The sequence below is a fragment of the Cylas formicarius genome, unplaced genomic scaffold (assembly GCF_029955315.1).
Source record: "Cylas formicarius isolate icCylForm1 unplaced genomic scaffold, icCylForm1.1 PGA_scaffold_1__22_contigs__length_36826433, whole genome shotgun sequence".
Lineage (NCBI taxonomy): Eukaryota > Metazoa > Arthropoda > Insecta > Coleoptera > Brentidae > Cylas > Cylas formicarius.
In genome coordinates this window covers 20,108,809-20,125,258 of record NW_026844264.1, presented here as the reverse complement: position 1 = coordinate 20,125,258, position 16,450 = coordinate 20,108,809, and the positions used below count along the sequence as shown (strand labels likewise).

Here is a 16,450-nt window from a genome sequence, read left to right as displayed (position 1 = left end):
CTCTGACCGATCAATAAATATTGACCACTGTGGTGACTTGGGTATTATCGAAAATTATTATGCATAGAGGAAAAGAGTCATTTATGTTATTGGACATCCCCATATTGTTTCCAGATTGAGACAATTTCATTAAATAAAATATATTAAAATATCGATCAATTTAGACTGACTTTTTTTTAAGGTCGTGCGTAATTTCACAGTGAACAACGTAAGGAATTTCTGTCTTGATCAAACTATAAAGCTCAAATTCATTTATGGATTTTCTCTAAAATTTAAAATGAACCCGATACTTGAGTTTTTTCGCAATATTTTTGAAATAGTTACTAAAGACAAATTCTGCTGAAATTTTACTATTTTTTGTATCTTATCTTTAAATATAAGTAACATACCCCACAAAAGGGTCGAAAATAATCCCAGTTACTGTACTAGACAATGAATCAAAAGTCTCACCCTTCACTTGTTTGTATCTTTAAAGGAACCTAGTCAGAAAACTATACGATTTTTCATAACTTTTGCGTCGACTAAATTAAAAAAAAACACCATCATTCTTCACAAGATGACTTATCCATCCATTTTAAAATAGATGATTTTACTGTTTGGTTGATTTGCAAAGTAATCCCAAATAAGAGGTGCGAAAACAATTTATTGAAAAATTGTTATCGTTTTTGTTATTATCTATTTGCCGAATCATCTTCGATATATATAAATAGGTATACGATGTTTTGTATCTCGTACAACGACGAATCGAATTATCAAGATGGTCAAGGCGAAAAAATACATTTTACACAAGCGTTTTGTTGGAGAGCCAAAACCGTCAGATTTAAAACTTGTTGAGGAGGAGTTGCCACCACTAAAAGATGGCGGTAAGTATTAATTTTCTTGATTTTGATGAAACATATTTTTTGAAAAAATATTTTTCCATATTTCCCCATTTCCTGACGCCCGTTTGTTTAATTTGTCAGAAAATTTTGTGTATTTATAATTTTTTAATATATCTTATAATTAGACAGCTTGTACAGTTTGCCGTGTGTCCGTTCAACAATCTCAAGAGGTGTTTGAGTAATCATTTGTTTTTGAGGTTCATTTTTCAAAGAAACTTCCACAGGTTACTGTAATTCTTTTTACAAAACTTCTGGATTCCTCCTGCGTCGGTTTTTGCTGAGTCGGACTTGCTAACGTTTCGCCAATCATCCTGCTGAGTTTCAGTCAAGCTCTGAAGAAGCCAACAGGATGATTGTCGAAACATTGGCAAGTTCGCTTCAACAAAAACCGAAGCAGAAGGAATCCAGAAAATGTGTAAAAAGTGTTTTTGAGGCCCAATTTGACTTTAAAATTCCGATGTCTATTTATTTGCCTTCTATTAAAATTAAAATTAAAACTGATAGAATATAATCTTGGATATAAATTTGGATGAAACCAACACGCTGCTGGCTGATCCATTATAGATCCACTCATTACACAAAATTTGCACTTTTTGCATAGCTATTACGGTCACTGTTTTGTGGTGCTTGTACCAAAGAACGCGTCTCCGTTTTATACTCCAGTTTTTCGAGATACTCGATCTCTTTTATCCATTATCTGTCCTCCAATGTATTGTTGGAATATCAATATCAATCATATAAAGGATGAGAGTATAAATCAAAGATATCTTTTCTCTTAAAATATATTAATTATAAACAATTAGTTTATCCATTTAGTCAAAAAACAACAGAGGTAAAAACCTTTCAACAACCTATAACCATAACAAATGGTAAGTAACAAATGGCACAATTAACTATATTTTCGAGCATTAACCATTATAAAATTTATTAAAATAAAATTGTTGGTTAAATCAGTTGTACAAGATATAAATACAGAGAAATTTAGTTATAAGTAACAACTTTAGCGACATCGACTTTGGTAACATACTATCCAGTTTAAAGTTAACAAATAATGTGAAAATAATAATAAGATATCTGAACCTGGAAGCGAAAAAGTGGAAATGAATAATTATAGAGCAAAACCTGATATAAGTACTCTCTCAAATCCTTGAAAGGGTGATTAAAAAGGAATAACGTAATGGATGACGCTATCAGTAACTTACTGGTTCAGTGAATCTACGTAAAATATTTTAAGTAGTTAAGTTAAGATATCAACTTTTGCATATAAGGCATGTTCACTACTGGAACCTTTTCAGGAGAACTTAAAACAAGTATTTATAATACGTCCCATTTATTTGATCGCAGATAAAAAGATGATGAATAATTGTAAACCAATATTTATGATAACAGTTCTCTGTAAAATCCTTGAAAAAGTCATCAAGTAAATACCAAATTCCAAAATGTGATACTTTGACTTCATAAATTAGGTGACAAAACTAACCAAAAAGTAAATTTTAACTTGAAACTATGCACATGCAAATTCGATTCGATAAAAAATTAAAAACATTGGCCGATGTTACGTTATTAGTATGCATAGGGAAAAATAAAAAGGAGTAGAATATAAAGGAAAAGGAAGTTTATAGTGCTTAATAACTTACAATGATCGAATACAAACATTCAATCGTTTATCGAAATTCATCATCACAGCACAGATATGCATAAAAAAATTATTAATTGACATATCTACACCACCGCTAAATGTAAAGATATAAAAATGAAAAAATCTGACTGTGTTGGTAACTCTAAAAATTGACACCAAAATGGTTCATGTAAAGACATTTCAAATTTGTAACTTCTTGAACAATAAACATTACATAGCTTTTTTAGTTACTACTTAAATGTTATACTTATTATATTATTCTGATACACGTCTCATAAGTTAACATTTTTTAAAATGGCTTTGGGAGTGTACTATAAAAATCCAATTCTTTGTTTAGAGTTTTTAGCCGAAGCAGTTTATCTCAGTGTAGATCCTTACATGCGACCTTACGCTGATGTATTACCTTTAGGCAGTACCTTCATCGGTATACAAGTGGCTTTGTAAGTGATGTACCAATATTAACATAAATAGTGATTAATAAATTTATTTCTAATTTACTTTTTTTAATTTAACTATAAAATATAGAGGAAATTTAATTACCCTAAAGAATTATTGGCACCGCACTTGTGTCGGAACAATTCTTATCTTTTAATTGGAAACGACAATATAAACTAACCAAAACAAAGGACGATAACTATGAAAAGAGTTCATTTCCAATTAAATAATTATGTTGACGTAGGTCTTTTCATTCAATTGTTAAGCCGAGTCGGTTAATTTTGTATTTCCTTTAAGGATAACTGAAAGTAAAAATCCCAAATACCCAGTTGGAAAATATGTTGTCGATGCTTTTGGGTGGCGAACGCACACGATTTCCAACGGAGTAAGCACTCCGGGCGACATTCCCGTTATAGTTTTACCAGATCTTGGAGACTTACCTGTCTCTCTCGGCCTTGGAATATTAGGAATGCCGGGGTAAGTTACTGTTATTAGAAGTTTTGCACTTTTTGCAATTTAAATAATTCCATTATATGGAAATAAATAAATTTCTACTATAAAAATAAAGAAATTCAATTTTTATTTATCCAAAATAAATTCGTTCATAGGGTTCCACAAAAGAAAAATAGGGAGTTTCATCATGAGAATTGTTATTATAAACAGGTTTTTATTAAATTCAGCGTGTTCAGTTTTTTATATGTCCCATATTGACACAAAGACCAATCAAAATTGTTTTCTACAGAGTTTGTTTAATTTCTTAATTTGAAATATGTAAAATGAAACATCACAGCAACAGTTTAGTAGTATCATGGTCTAATAGATACTAATCAAAAATTGTAGAGACATGTCATATATATTTTGAACGTGATCTATATGTCAACCTGTAAATGTTAAGGCTTCTCGTGTGCCCCTGCGATCCAGGAAAATTTATTTTCTTTGGAAATCAATACTTTTAGAAATACGGGATATTTTGGCTTTCTGGAAATCTGCAAACCCAAAGCCGGAGAAACGGTCGTCGTTACCGGGGCTGGCGGAGCCGTTGGCAGTCTCGTCGGTCAAATCGCTAAACTTAAGGGATGCAAGGTGATTGGTATAGCCGGGTCAGATGAAAAAAATAAATGGCTAAAGGAAGAACTAAACTTTGACCACGTAATTAATTACAAAACCCAGGATGTGGAAGCGGAACTGAAGAAAGCGGCCTCCGAAGGTGTGGACTGCTACTTTGACAACGTAAGCTTTTTTAAATTGGTGATCAACATCTCCCTTCTGTTTTCATGAAAACAATTAAAGCTATAACAGTGATGTGGCATTTTCAATGGCAGTATTTTCTAAAAATATACCCAGATCCAGTTAAATGTTCAATGAAAATGAGTTATCTAATAGCTATATGTACAAACATAATACATCAATACAAGGAACCATGAAAAAATTAAAAAAATATTCAACTTTAGTGGAAGCTGCGACCTAGATTGTATTAGATAATACTAATGTAATGTGTCAATTTTCTTATCATCAAACGTGTGTTCCCGATTAAAAATCGATGGTCGGACAAATCAAGAGCAAAAATTGGAAAAGCGTGTATTAAATTCACATGTAGTTTACAATCTGACGTAATTTATATGTGAACTTGACATTATTTGCTTCCCTTTGTAATGGACTCTACTATGTTTTCATGAAACGAAGTTGGTAACAAAATTTCAAATTAAACTGATCGCCAGAGGAAGTGGGACACCGAAACTGGTTTCAGGTAACACTTTTTTCCCACTTTCAGCTCGAATTTACGGCCATGATATTCGTCACTTTGCTTTGATATAGAATGGGTCGCTTATCTTGGAACACTACCTTATATCAGAAACTATAAGGGGTGGAGCCAAAAGTTAAATAAAAATGTTAATTGGAGTATTACAAATCTTTTTATTTTAATGTTGTATATACAGGCTATTTCATTTCTCGTGAGCGAGTATCAACTTTCTTATTACAAATGGAACACCTGGTATATTGCTTCATTTTTGAATTCTATACAACATTCTAGAAATATATAATTTAATATACCTGAGTCTAACCGTTTGACATTTTTAATTTTTTATGCCAAAAATGACGTTTGCAAGATCTAAAATATCTGCCAATTTCTTCATTCGGCAGCGTTTATTATTTCACTTGAGTAAGTTTCGTTGTAGACAAAGGAATCGGATTTCATAAGAAATTTCGATACATATTAATATAGGGTACGCAAAAATTAAGATTAAATATGAAATTTTAAAAAATGCCAAAAAACTTTTTTTTTTAATAGAAACTACCTATTTATATAATCTTGTCACATTTAGCATTAAAAATTCAGGCAATTTTATATAAGGTTGTGCCTAACTTTTTTACTTTTTGAGATATTTCCTTTTAAACATTTGTCTATCACAAATAACATGCTGTTGCCATATAAGTTCAGTTAGTGTAAGGTGGCTTTGACCGCATTTAAACAAAACAAGTGCTAGAACGCTGCCTTCTTGGACACGGGTTTTGTTGGTGATCACTATCATAATTCAAATATTTTTTGACACGTTATTGATTTATTTATTTATTGTTTCTAAATTTAATTTTTTCGCTTGCTGGCGTATCATGTTTAACACAGAGGAAAAGATAGGTTAGAAAGTTACTTATGGGCTGGCTCTTAAGGAGACGCCCAAAAAAAAGGATTTACCAACATTTTGGAATATATGGAACCTTGAAGAAAAAAAGATAGACGTTGTCTTATTTTGAATGATGAAGAGCAACTTAATATTTTGTTGCATTTTGCAGAGACCCCGAATATTCAACCCAAAATGCGTCTTTAGTTCTAAATATTAAAAGAACACGCTTCGAACGTTCCTTCAAATAAGCAACTGGAAGTCCTATAAATTTTTCCAGTGCGGAAATTAGAGCAAAGGGATTACAACATCAAGTTAGATTTTTGCAACCATCTTAGGGAGAGACACTTTTCAGAAAATATATTTGCTAATATAATTTGGACAGCTGACTAAAATTTTTATTTGCATAAATACCCATTATTAGAGCAATAAGAGATAATAAAAGAGGTATATTATCTATCCCTTTGCTGAAAATAAAGTGCTTGAAAGGCAACAACGAAATTTAATTTGACAACAGAATCGCGCTCCTTATCACAGAAGTCAAGAAATTAGCACCTATTTAAATGCACACTATAGAAAATGGACTGGTGAGAATGGTCGATTGGCCTCCAAGGAGCCCCGACTTAACTCCCTTAGATTTTTTTCTATGGAGTACACTTAAACATTTAGTTTACAATCACAAACCGTCAAATGATATTTAAATTTAGAAACCCTTTATACTACTTGTATTGCCCAAGTGCCCAATGTAACATTAAACAACTGTGACAATAAGTATTATCCTTTGTAAGCTATTAATTTTTTATTGATCGTTCGTTAATAAAATATTCACCAACATAATCGTGTATCCTTGCTCTTATTCGGTATAAATAATGCATACATACATTCCGATTTTCATAAGCGCATCGACAAGATTATGGTCAACTATGAAATGGTAAATCATAGTGGCAGCAGTTTACCACTTGTTTTGTTCAAACACCGTCATAACCACCTTACACTAACTGAACCTATATTGCAACAGCATATTATTTGTGTTTAAAAGGAAATATTCCAAAAAGTAAAAATATTAGGCATATACATACAACATTATACAAAATTGCCCTAATTTTTAATGCTAAATATGACAAGACTATAAAAATAGGTAGTTTCCATTAAAAAAAAAAAATTTGAGCAGTTTTTTTAATTTCAATTTTAATGTTATTTTTCGCATACCCTGTATTAATACATATCGAAATGTCTTATGAAATACGTTATTTGAGTGTTTTGTCTACAACAAGACTTACTCAAGTGAAACAATAAACGCTTCCGAACGCAGAAATTGGCAGATATTTTATATCTTGCAAATATCATTTTTGGCATACAAAATTTAAAATGTCAAAAACGGTTAAACTTTAAAGATAAAATATGTCTAGAATTTGAAAAAAAATGAAGTAATATACTAGGTGTTCCAATTAAAATAAGAAAGTTGATATTCGTCCACGAAAAATTAAACACCCTGTATATACAAAATCAAAATCAATTATAATTATAAATTAAAGGTTGTCTCAATTAACTTTTGTATTTAACTTTTGGCTCCATCCCCTATAGTTTCTATATCTACAATACAATCAACTCATTCTAAATTACTAGTAAAAGTAAGCATGAAATTACAACAATAAGATATGTACCTATTGCAGTTTCACTTTTCTATCGCACAGTTGGCGTTTCAACTTCAAGTAAGGTACAAGTTTAATATTTTTTTCAGGTTGGGGGTGAAATAAGCACAATCATATTAAACCAAATGAACTTTTTCGGAAGAGTTGCAGTGTGTGGTGCAATATCTGGATATAACAACAGGAATATTAAAGGTGCAGTTGAAACATCAGAATATACTGACAGGGTGGGCACATTCTCAATGTGATTGAGTGAGTAACTTTTAAACCATTCAAATTCGGTTAAACTGGATAAAAGTTATGAACTTGGGATACATAATTCCCTTAGGTTACTAAAATTAAATTGTTAGAAGTCGACCAACAATCTTTTTGGAAAAACCAAATTCTTTTGAAGTAATAAGTAAATGGCCGATCGATCGTTAATGGTTTAAAAGTCACCCATCCAATCAAATTCAAAAAGTGGCTCCTATGTATATCAAAAGAGGATATACAAAATTATCCTTTCGCTCGCGATTTGAGACAACTAATAATGTTTTAGTAGCAAGTAATTACCTAGTTACCGGTTTTAGTTAACAATAATTTTTCTACAAATTTTGACAGTTACACAAAATACAAACATGACATAGGAGAGTTAAGACTGGTCATTTTTGACATGTATCGTTAAAAAAATGTGACTTTGCATAAGTTCAAATTAGGGCATTATTTATTGTACAAGAAATTGTTCAATATTGGCAAAAATTGGCCCTACAACTCCCGTTTAAGATTAGAGACATTTCTGCATGAATACCTAATTTCTCCAATTAAACAATACTATTTACTACAATAAGGATAAAAATTAAATCTTAATTTTAAATTTTCTTAAAACTAACCAAAACTATCCGTTTTACAGTTCAACGCGGATAAACGAAATACTGTATTATCTAAATTAACAAAATGTAGGGTTCGCTAATTAGGAACGTCGCAAAGATTAATGATACTAAACTTGGGACTTACGACCAGTCGTCTTAAACGGTTTAATCTCCCCTCAACAATGCAAAAACGAAACTTATTTTTTGTCTAAAGCTTATTCAAAGATAATTTTTCAAAGAAACTTTAACAAAAAAAAACTTATTCAAAGATCTTCATTGGCGTACCCGAGAATATTTTTAGAAACTCCGTACGTCTTACTTTCGACATACTTTCGAAAAATTTCCCATATCGGCTCTGAGATCTTGAATAAGAATCATAAATATGTTCTTATTTTTCTAGCCGGAGTGGTTCAGTTTCCGCTGGTATTTAGACAATTAAAAATGGAAGGTTTCGTGGTACGCCGATGGGCGGACAGATGGATGGAAGGAATTCTTCAGAATTTGGAGTGGATTAAACAGGGAAAGTTAAAATACAGAGAAACTGTTACTGTAGGTTTCGATAAAATGTTTAACGCCTTTGTGGATATGTTAAGGGGAGTCAACCAAGGCAAAGCCGTAGTCAAAGTGTAAAATGAAAGCGATACCATATAATATATAATTTCTTTTTATTAAACTTACATTTTTAAAATGCATTTTTATTTTTTCCGGCCACGTGTTGTTCCGATTTCTTGTTGTTTCTTGTTCTTGTTTTGATTTGGGAATAAGTTTAAGACTGACCTGTGTTAAAGTGGAAGGGACCATTCTTTTCAGCACGTATACCACAAATCAGGGCCGTGTTTAAGATGTTAGCAACTGTTGTACTTTAATAGTAGGATTTAAAACTAAGGATGGATTTCTCACTGCATAGACTAATATTAATCGAGGAATCTCACCGATGAAACTTTACACAAATTCGTCAACTTTCAGCATTTGTATGCATGAAGTACCCACGTACGGTTCTGGAACGTTCATGGTAGAATTGCGAATCTATTTATTGAGGGTTGTAAAGAGAAACCCAAGTAGGCCTGCGGTTAGACCTTCATAAAAATTGACCAAAATTAATCACACACGACAACGAGTTCTGTTCAAATTATAATTTATTGTAATGAAATTTTATTTTAATTAATTAATTAATTTAATTTGTGAAAATTAATTTAAAGAAATAGGCCACTGGGAGGTCAAAATTAAGGTACATATTTTCTTTAATATTTCGAATTTTTGGAACTACAAGGTTAAATTTTAGATTCTATTTAAGACTAAAAATTTGATGATGGTTAGTTTTGGTTACTACCAAGACATAGCTAAATAGTAGCTTTTTTCTAATCTTTTTTTTTTGTTTGTTGCTTGCCAAAACCATCCGGCCGAAAAAAATATGTTGGCAATGTCATGTCATTTTTATTTTTTTCCAAATGAGCCAGTGGGGATGTGAATAAGCGAGAGCAATATGATGCTATTGCTTTGTAATCGCCATATTCCAACGACTTCTAACATAACAGAAACGATTAGGTTAAGTCCATCCTTTTTGTCCTTCCCAAAGAGTATAAGACATAGGGGAAGGGTCCCATTAGTGGCAATGTTAAAAAGTGTACGAGTTTCAACACGTATAGTGATTGTGTCCAGTCAAAAAAACAGAAAAGGCGCGGGACGTACGGTTCAATTCAATTTAAAGTTTGAAAGGTAAAATGTGAAAAAAAAATTATGTTGGAATAGTTTAAATTTTTTTTTTATTAAAATATAAATAAAGTGTTGTTATCCGTTACAAGCTACTGTAGTATTTTCAGTGTGACGCATTACTTTAAACCGCCATGACAGTACTTTAGTACTTGGACACAAATAATAGATGGCATTATACTCTTTGGTTCATCCTCAATTGCTTTACCTACAATACCACAATCATTGATTAGTAGTCTATGATCATCTAAAATATACCTGATTCACGAAGAAAAAATTATTAAAACGCATAATAATCAAAACAATTGATAAGTTTTGTTTTTTTATTAATTAAACATTCCATCGTTATTCCCTGCATTAATAGTTTTAGTTAGTTATGGTTTGAACACGTTAATAAGCTATTGACACACTGAGTTCACAATTTCTGGAAATTGCATTCAAAGACAGTAAACGTGGTTTAAATGGTTGATCATTTGACATTAGTTAGTAATTGACGGAATGAAATCTTCATTCGTAAGCTTTAAGTTGATGGTCTTGTTAAGTAGGGCTTTTTTACACCATGTGGTTGGTAGCAGCTGTTGATTGGTAGCTGCGATTGGCAATGTTGGTATCTTTCTTTTGCGGTCTGGCAACGAAGTGGGAGCATCGGAGTTTGCGGCACCATTGTTTAATAAATCTATTTCGATTGTGTTGTAGTTCATAATAAAACTCGAAATCAAGACCACCGGAACTATTCGTTATAGGTAAGCTTTATAACATGAAAAATATCGGCTCCAAAGCTTTGTCGTAAATAATTGGAATGGCGTCGGCGTCATTTACTTCGCTTGTTCATGCCGGTGTGGTGGAAGCAGGCGTCAATTTTTATTTTTGGAATGGTTTCAGAATTCAAACTTCGTTTAACAAGCAAAATGTCAGATCCTGCATCTGATGCCGCTGAAGATTCACAAGTTCAAGGGAGTACCCCATCTTATCCTCGCGGCGGCCGGGGTGGTGGACCCATGGGACGTGGCGGTTTCATTAGAGGACGGTATGTATATCATTGGAATAGTGCTATAACTTAAAAAGCTATCTATGCATTTTTAATTAAAAATATACCTACAACTTTCTACTGATAGGTACTGATCAAACGATAGCCGCAAATATTTACAGCTTTGTGTTAAAATTTTTTTTCCTCAGTTTTTGTTAGGGTTTTCATTTTCTTAAAATGTGCTGTGTGAATGGAACTTAATTATTAATTACTACTTATATTACTTGAGTTCTTAAAATTTAATTGTAATTTAAATTTGTGCTCACAGGGGGGGTCCACGTGGCGGGCCCGGTTGGGGCAATCCAATGATGAGAGGACGTGGAGGACCTCGGGGAGCACCAGGCGGAAGGGGTCGATATCAAGGAGGGCCGGGTAAATTAGTCATTTTCATATGAATATGTACTGCTTTTGTAGCCTTATGCCTATGTATATCCTTATGTCTATATCCTCCATCTAATAAAAGAATTGAATGTTAAATAGGTGGCCCACCTGGAGGACCAGACGGAGGTTCACGTGACTTTGGCGGACCCCGCGGGGGAGGAATGAGAGGACGTGGACGCGGAGGTCCAAGGGGTGACTTTAGGGGAGGTTCAGGAGGTTTCAGAGGAGGACCTGGTGGTGGCTTTAGAGGAAGTCGAGGTGGAGGTGGAATGGACAGGTTTGGTGGTGGAGATCGAGGAGGACGTGGCGGACCGGGTGGTAGAGGAGGACCTGGAGGTCGAGGTGGTGAGAGAGGCTTTGGTCGCGGGCGTGGAGGCCCCAGAGGACCTAGTGATTTCGGCGGACCACAAAAAAGATCTCATCCTGGGCAGTATGGAGATGGTCAGAATGATGGTCCAAAGAGACAGAGGTATGATGGCAATGGACAAGGCCAGAATGGATTCGGGTCAGTTTAGTTATTAGTGTGAATTGTTACTGATAGTTGTGATATACCTGAATGTCTTATTTTACAGAGGTGGAGGCGGTTACCAACAGTCATCATACAGCTCTCATTATAATCAGCCTCAGTCATATGGATCTCAAGGTCAAGGCTACGGCTCTGGTGGTTCGTACAATTCATCTGGTGGGCAGTATGAATCGAATAGCTATTCAACATCTTATCCCCAAGGTGGTAGCTCTTCCGGATACAATTCCAGTTACTCAGGTGGTGGTGGAGGATATGCTTCACAGGGACAAGACAGCTATGGAGGTGGTGGAGGCTACAGCAGTCAGCAGGGATACGGTGGTGGATATGGTAAGTGAAAATATTTTCTGTTTGTTGAATTATTGAATTGTTGAAGTTTTGCGAATGGGCAATTCACTCTTGCCAGTAAAGTTTTATGATGTTTCAGGTTTTAAAAAGTTCAATTGACAATAGAAATAATGAATTTAATTAGTTTAAAAGGATTATCTTGAAATATTAGCCCAAAGTTTATGACAACATTATTTTAGATCATTTCTTTTTTTTTAGCATATGCAAAGTGATTTCATTCAATGATATTTTTCATTCTTTGATTAAGAAAATGTGGCAAAATATTAACTCAATTATTATGTTAAGAGATACATTACAAACTCAATTATTGTATTACAGCCTAAGGGGATAAACAGACACCATTGAAGAATTGTGTTATTAAATCGACATAATAATGTGTGCGTGAAAAAAAAACTAGGTAGAATTTTTTCCACCTCAATAATATTAAGAAGAAAGTAATCTTTATAATCCTAAGAAGTTAGAACCTAGATAAAAATAGTAAAAATAGTAACTGTGTATTCCGCTATATGTATTGTGAACAAAAATTTGTGGAAGTTGTATTGCTACATTTTAAAGCTACATCATATTTGAAAACTTGATATGAAATTTTAATAAAATGGAAAAAGGCAATATGTATTTTATTTTATTGGTAGTAATTGCGTTGCAAATTGAAAACTATGCAAAATGTACTGTTTGGCAGCGCAAAAGCGCTTTCACCCTTTAAAATGTCGATTATGCTATGTACAAAAATGATCTATATATTTACTTGCAATTTCAATCAAGTGACTGCACATTTTGCATTCCTGATGCCTAATATATTACAAATAACAGTTGCAGAAGATGGCTGGAATGTGGTAAATAAAATTAACTAAAAAAACTAAGGAACAGATTTTTTTTAATGAGCAAGGTAAGTAAGCAAAACTTACAAAAGTATGTGGTAATAAATTAATTAAAAACAAACAAAATGTTTGTTGAAAGAATTTAATTTCTAAACTGTAAGTGGGAGATAAATGCTGTACCTAAGCCCTTCAGTATTTGTGCTGTTAAACCAAATAATATAATATAATATGCTTCATTCATGATGTTTACTTTTTCAGCAGTTATGATGTAACAGGGGAAAAATCCACTGGAAGTTTTGCCACTGAAACTGATAACTAGTTTCATGTTTTCAGCACATTAAACTGGAGCTGAAATAGTTTGTCAAAAATGTTCCACAACCTGGAATTTTTGGAGTAGTCCCCCCTATGCACTCAATGGTGTGCTTTTTTTTAAAGATTCAGGTTGTTTAATTTTATAAAATTATTTTCGCATGTACCAGCCCTGTCTTTATCAATCATAATTTTGTTAGTTTGGTATTTAAATTAAAAAAAAAAGCTAAGTGTACAATTTTTAGTGCGCGCAGTAACTTCAATGTTATTAACATAGTTTTTTTCTATTATTCACTTGATTTTGAAACTTGTCTGGGTGGTGATAGGAAAAAAGTCAAAATGCCCTCTCCAGCTGAGGGCCATAGAAGGCTCAGGAGGTAGTATTATGTAATGTTATTAAAAAATCAAAAATTGTCTTACTCAATTTTTTTTATGTTGAAATAGATCATAATAACAAAAGTAACAATTTTTAAATAACACAATCAATGAGTTATGATTAGGTTAGTCCTATTTTTCCTGAAGTCACCCATTGCAGCCTTTTCAATTACCTGCGTATGCCAAGATGAGACAAAGAGGAATGTCAGAGTGAAAAATATCAAAGTGGGAATAAATTGAATTTACAAAAATTAGATAATAGATGTGTGACCATCAGGTGATGATGAATAAATCTAACTAATCCTTAGTAATAAAATACATCTTAAGTTGTCCTGATATACAAGGCTAGAATATAATCTTATAAACATATATAAACAAACTATTGGAAACAATCAAGTTTTGATTGAGAAGTAGAAGGGTGGACGAAATTAGTGTTACTTAATTCTTTGTATAAAACTTGATTTATTGTCATGACAAAATTGGAGTTCAGTGTCTAGTTAAGCTATACTTTACTTCTATATTTGATTAGCAATTGGTATTGGTATGGTATGGTATGTTAACAGTCTAAAGAAGATTGTCTAGGTCGGCATTGAGCTAGATATCGCCACTTTGAATTTATACATTGTTAGATTATGGTGATTGAAATAAATATACTGTTGCTGTTTATGTTTCATTATTTTTATTTTGCCACAAAATTTTCACAGGTAGATAAACTGCAGAATACAAAGGTAAATTGCAAAAACATGACGTAAAGGCGTACTTTCGATTGAATTATTTCGATTGGCATTTAAAAAAGGATATAAGTTGTAGTAGCATAATAATGCAAATAGATAAAATTAATTTCAATTTTGACGAAATTAATGTTAATGTTCAAATAATGAAACAATGAAGATTTGAGTTAGGCCAAAATATTGCACGATAACGATTTGGGAGACATAATATTTGTAACCTATAAGAATGACAAGGTCCATACAAATTATTATATAATCCTCTCTAGTGAAATGGATTTGTCTTAAAATCACTGCATATGATCATGCTTGCAAAGAAGATACTTTATCAAATAGAATGTAAGTATATACCACACAATTAGTATTCACAACAGAATCTTTTTCCTGCCACATTTTCTGACATGAAGTTTTTCAGCCTAAATTTGATACATTTTCCCTTTGTAAAAAGTCTGTAGCGTTTTGGTAAACAAAGCTTTAATTCCAAAGATCTATTTTTTAAATTTGACAATGAGAGTCTATACGCTCTAAATTAACAACAAATTAATAAAATTAGGATCCTAAATTTCAACGTGACTGTTAATAACACAATTATTTTTAGGTTGAGTGGTCCGAGAGCGCCATCTTGAAGATATATCATTGTACATGGTAAGTAGTAAGTACGCAGGCAGTATGGTTCTATAAACATATGATTGATAATTTTGAGATTCAATAAAGAAATATTTAAACGGGTATTCATGACTCAATATAATGTGCCTATTGATTATTTATCCCCTGTTAACCTTTAACATCGTAATGTGTGGAAAATGAAAACACACAAAACAAAACAAAATTCTGCTACACTCTGTAAAATCCCTAATTACACATCCGTCTAGCGTGCGGGCCGCGTCACTTTACCACGTCAGTTTGGTTTCCCACGTATCCGAGCCACTTCGGACATTTCCGGGATTTTACCGCACGAGTTTGGGAGCAATCGGATGTTTTCGGAGATATTTCCCCCGTCTTGAATTTTAATGTTTATCAATTCTGACGGTCATGTTAGTGAATGTATTCGTGTTGTCTTGCGAAAATGTATCCAAAAACTAACGGTCGTAGAAAAAGTATGCAAGTCGCATACAGAACGTTCCGTAAACTTTTTAAGTCACTCGTTTATTAAACACCCGCTCGGCTCTTGTCAAATAAACTCGTGAGGCAAATGCCGTTTACCGCACTTGTTGTATAATGTATTATAAACTAAACATTAATCATGAGGCATAAACATTTGATGTATTATGTAAAGTCCAGCAACAACAAAACATATGTCTAAATTGATACATCTTACGAAGTGACAGGAAAAATGTATCATAGCTTTAACATTAACTGAAGACATTCTTCCTGATGATATTCGAAAACTGTAAAAATTTCTATAAGTTCATTGTATGAAAGTGCTAACTAGAAGGTAGTTTTGCTTGACTTTTGATAGAAAATATGACATAACAAGAAAACCCTTGATAAAAGGTTTAGGATAAGGCATAGTCATCAATAATGCTAACTATTTGCGTTTAATACAAACAACATTTCTATTGAAATTTTTTCGATAAAATTGACTGTTGTGGAAATATAAACCTAGAAGTGAACTATACCTAGTGGCTATTACTTGCTATTCAAAGTAATTACTAAATGGGAACCTCAATTCCAACGCCAAACCCAATCAGTTTCTAAACAACTTTGGTGTGGACAACATGTAATGATAATAAAAGTTATTTTTGTTGTAAAAAAAAAACATCGTTTCAACTTTCAAATTTTTATTTCGATATAATTTCAAGTATGCTTTAAAATCACTGCTACATGAACAAACTGTAGATGCATTATTAAAAAAGGGTAATATTGTTGTGGGGAAACTTAACACCGGAGCGTTTTGCCGTATCTTTTAAATGGCATTAAACAAAAAGACAGGTTGCCTGAAATATGATTTAACACATGCCCGGACTATCAATTATGGTTGTTGGTCGTCAAACAATAAAGGACAAGCAATTAAAGCACCGGCATCACTGTTAAAAGTACGACAACGACCATTACTTATTTCATGCGGGCAACCTGTTTCGCACAGTTGCAGTCACAGCTCCTTACTTGAGAATGAATGTGAAATCACATTCCGTTAGAATAGGCACGAATTTTCTAACCA

The 16,450-nt window shown here is 32.8% G+C and overlaps 2 protein-coding genes across 7 annotated transcripts; both read left to right on the top strand.

Moving 5' to 3' along the window:
• Positions 1 to 749: 749 nt before the first annotated feature.
• Positions 750 to 8,738, top strand: LOC132696426 (prostaglandin reductase 1-like). Its single transcript, XM_060661239.1, has 6 exons — positions 750 to 863; positions 2,858 to 2,960; positions 3,253 to 3,432; positions 3,912 to 4,185; positions 7,315 to 7,417; positions 8,471 to 8,738. The coding sequence occupies exons 1-6, from the start codon at positions 758 to 760 to the stop codon at positions 8,698 to 8,700; spliced, it is 996 nt and encodes a 331-aa protein (XP_060517222.1). The 5' UTR covers positions 750 to 757; the 3' UTR covers positions 8,701 to 8,738.
• Positions 8,739 to 10,364: 1,626 nt separating this feature from the next.
• LOC132696061 (uncharacterized) lies at positions 10,365 to 15,020 on the top strand. 6 transcript variants are annotated; one of them, XM_060660615.1, is made up of 7 exons: positions 10,365 to 10,523; positions 10,663 to 10,807; positions 11,076 to 11,179; positions 11,288 to 11,693; positions 11,761 to 11,852; positions 11,916 to 12,041; positions 14,888 to 15,020. In XM_060660615.1, the coding sequence occupies exons 2-7, from the start codon at positions 10,689 to 10,691 to the stop codon at positions 14,890 to 14,892; spliced, it is 852 nt and encodes a 283-aa protein (XP_060516598.1). In that variant the 5' UTR covers positions 10,365 to 10,523; positions 10,663 to 10,688; the 3' UTR covers positions 14,893 to 15,020. The 6 variants fall into 6 exon arrangements, with proteins under 6 accessions (XP_060516598.1, XP_060516600.1, XP_060516597.1 ...); XM_060660617.1 differs by lacking the exon at positions 14,888 to 15,020 and adding an exon at positions 12,378 to 14,880 and having other exon boundaries at positions 11,288 to 11,657; XM_060660614.1 differs by lacking the exon at positions 14,888 to 15,020 and adding an exon at positions 12,378 to 14,879.
• The last annotated feature ends 1,430 nt before the right edge of the window (positions 15,021 to 16,450 follow it).

Excerpts from the sequence above, each read along its gene's own strand:
- LOC132696426 (XM_060661239.1), top strand. The coding sequence starts at position 758 with ATGGTCAAGGCGAAAAAATACATTTTACACAAGCGTTTTGTTGGAGAG. Across the intron at positions 4,186-7,314 it reads TGGACTGCTACTTTGACAAC|GTTGGGGGTGAAATAAGCAC; the intron begins GTAAGCTTTTTT and ends TATTTTTTTCAG. Across the intron at positions 7,418-8,470 it reads TAACAACAGGAATATTAAAG|CCGGAGTGGTTCAGTTTCCG; the intron begins GTGCAGTTGAAA and ends TTATTTTTCTAG.
- LOC132696061 (XM_060660612.1), top strand. The coding sequence starts at position 10,689 with ATGTCAGATCCTGCATCTGATGCCGCTGAAGATTCACAAGTTCAAGGG. Across the intron at positions 10,808-11,075 it reads GGCGGTTTCATTAGAGGACG|GGGGGGTCCACGTGGCGGGC; the intron begins GTATGTATATCA and ends TTGTGCTCACAG. Across the intron at positions 11,694-11,760 it reads CAAGGCCAGAATGGATTCGG|AGGTGGAGGCGGTTACCAAC; the intron begins GTCAGTTTAGTT and ends CTTATTTTACAG.